General features: G+C 44.1%; 1 protein-coding gene across 1 annotated transcript in view; it reads left to right on the plus strand.

The window, feature by feature from the left end:
• Positions 1-1,751, plus strand: part of LOC103747174 (collagen alpha-6(VI) chain-like) — a 28,988-nt gene that overhangs the window by 6,829 nt on the left and 20,408 nt on the right. Inside the window, 1 exon segment of the mRNA XM_008849511.1 lies at positions 865-1,425. Within this exon segment, the coding sequence (XP_008847733.1) occupies positions 865-1,425 (561 nt within the window).

Genomic DNA, 1,751 nt, shown 5'->3' on the forward strand with positions numbered 1-1,751 from the left:
ACATGTCCACAATATCCTATTATCCTTACGTTTCCCAGTTTGTCACTTAACTTTCTCTTGAGTAGTTATTTACTAATGGAAAAAAATAACCCCCAAAGAGCAACTGCATATTTTACTGTATTTATATTTATCCTTCCGCACAGCAGAGAATTAGGGTTATAGTCTTAAACTGTCAGGAGCAAGTTATCTCATCCAGCTCATGCTGAGTCCCACCCCAAGCTGTGAAAGCAAATCTTCCATGCCTGCGAGTCCCTCCCTATCCTTCTTTGACAGAAGCTTCTAGTTTTTTTCTTCCCATTTCTTTTGGGAGGGATTTAATTTTAATTTAATTTAAATATTTTAAAGGTAAATTATCACACCCACACCCATTCATTCTCCTCAGATTCCTCTCCTAGCCCTCCACTACTTTTCCCTCCCTTTTCATGTGCCCCCTTTAAAAAAAAAAAAAAAACCCACCACTTAGCGCTGCCTGTATATCCACAGGTGTAGTCCATCTACCAGAGCATGGACAGTCTCTCAGGGCCAGCATCCCTGAAGAAAACTCAGTCTCCCATTCCTAGCAGCCATCAATTGCCATAGCTCCCCAGCCAGAGTAGGACTTGGTGACACCATCCCCAATTCATGCTGGGAGTTTGTCTTAACATGATCTGGTGCAGTCACAGTGGCTGAGTTCATGTCTCAAATGGCTCCAGCTTGCCTAGAAAACACTGTTTTGCTGAAGTCACCCACTGTTTCTGGCTCTTACAGTCTTTCTGCCCCCTTGTCTGGGATGATCCCTGAGTCCTGGGAGGAAGGGGTCTGTAGCCATTTCTCTTTTATATTTGCCCCCAAATGCCACATTCAATTTTTTTGGCTTCATTTTAGCCTGTGTGGACACTGAGGAAGCCGACATCTATCTGCTCATTGATGGTTCAGAGAGCACCCAGCCCACAGACTTCCACGAAATGAAGACCTTTCTGTCAGACATCGTGGGGATGTTCAACATCACTCCCAACAAGGTACAGATTGGGGCTGTACAGTATGCAGACAGCTGGGACTTGGAATTTGAGATTGATAAATACACCAACAAGCCCGACTTGGGAAAGGCCATTGAGAACATCAGGCAGATGGGTGGGAATACCAACGCAGGTACAGCCCTGAACTTCACACTGAAGCTGTTGCAGAAAGCAAAGGAGAAATGAAGAGACAAAGTGCCTTGTCACCTCATTGTCCTGATGAATGGCAGATCCCAGGATAGCATCCTGGAGCCCGCACAGAGTCTCAGAGAAGAGAACGTCCATGTGTATGCGATTGGAGTCAAGGAGGCCAACCAAACACAGCTGCGGCAGATGGCCGGAGAGGAAAAGAGGGTATACTACATGCATGACTTTGACGCCCTGAAAGACATAAGAAACCAAGTAGTTCAAGAGATCTGTGCTGAAGAAGGTAGGAGAGGTCTTACCTCCTGATACCAGCTCTCAGATTCCCTTCCTCAGTTTTGACACTGTTAGTTTAGAGGAACAACCTGTATTTTTTAAATCGAAATTGTTGACTGTGTAACTACATTTGCTGTGCAGAACAAAGCAAAGAGCCCATCGCAGTGGTGATAAATATCTGAAGAACGACAAAAACACTTGGAGGAGTTCTCTCTAATAAGCATTAATTAGCTTCCTCCCACAAATCCCTGCTAGGATATATGATTAAATATCACATTCATAATATGATCAAATGAATTCAGACTCAGAGGAGAACTTCCAGTTTACTTACATCTC

Source organism: Nannospalax galili, unplaced genomic scaffold (assembly GCF_000622305.1).
Source record: "Nannospalax galili isolate Female #2095 unplaced genomic scaffold, S.galili_v1.0 scaffold443, whole genome shotgun sequence".
Taxonomy (NCBI): Eukaryota; Metazoa; Chordata; class Mammalia; order Rodentia; family Spalacidae; genus Nannospalax; species Nannospalax galili.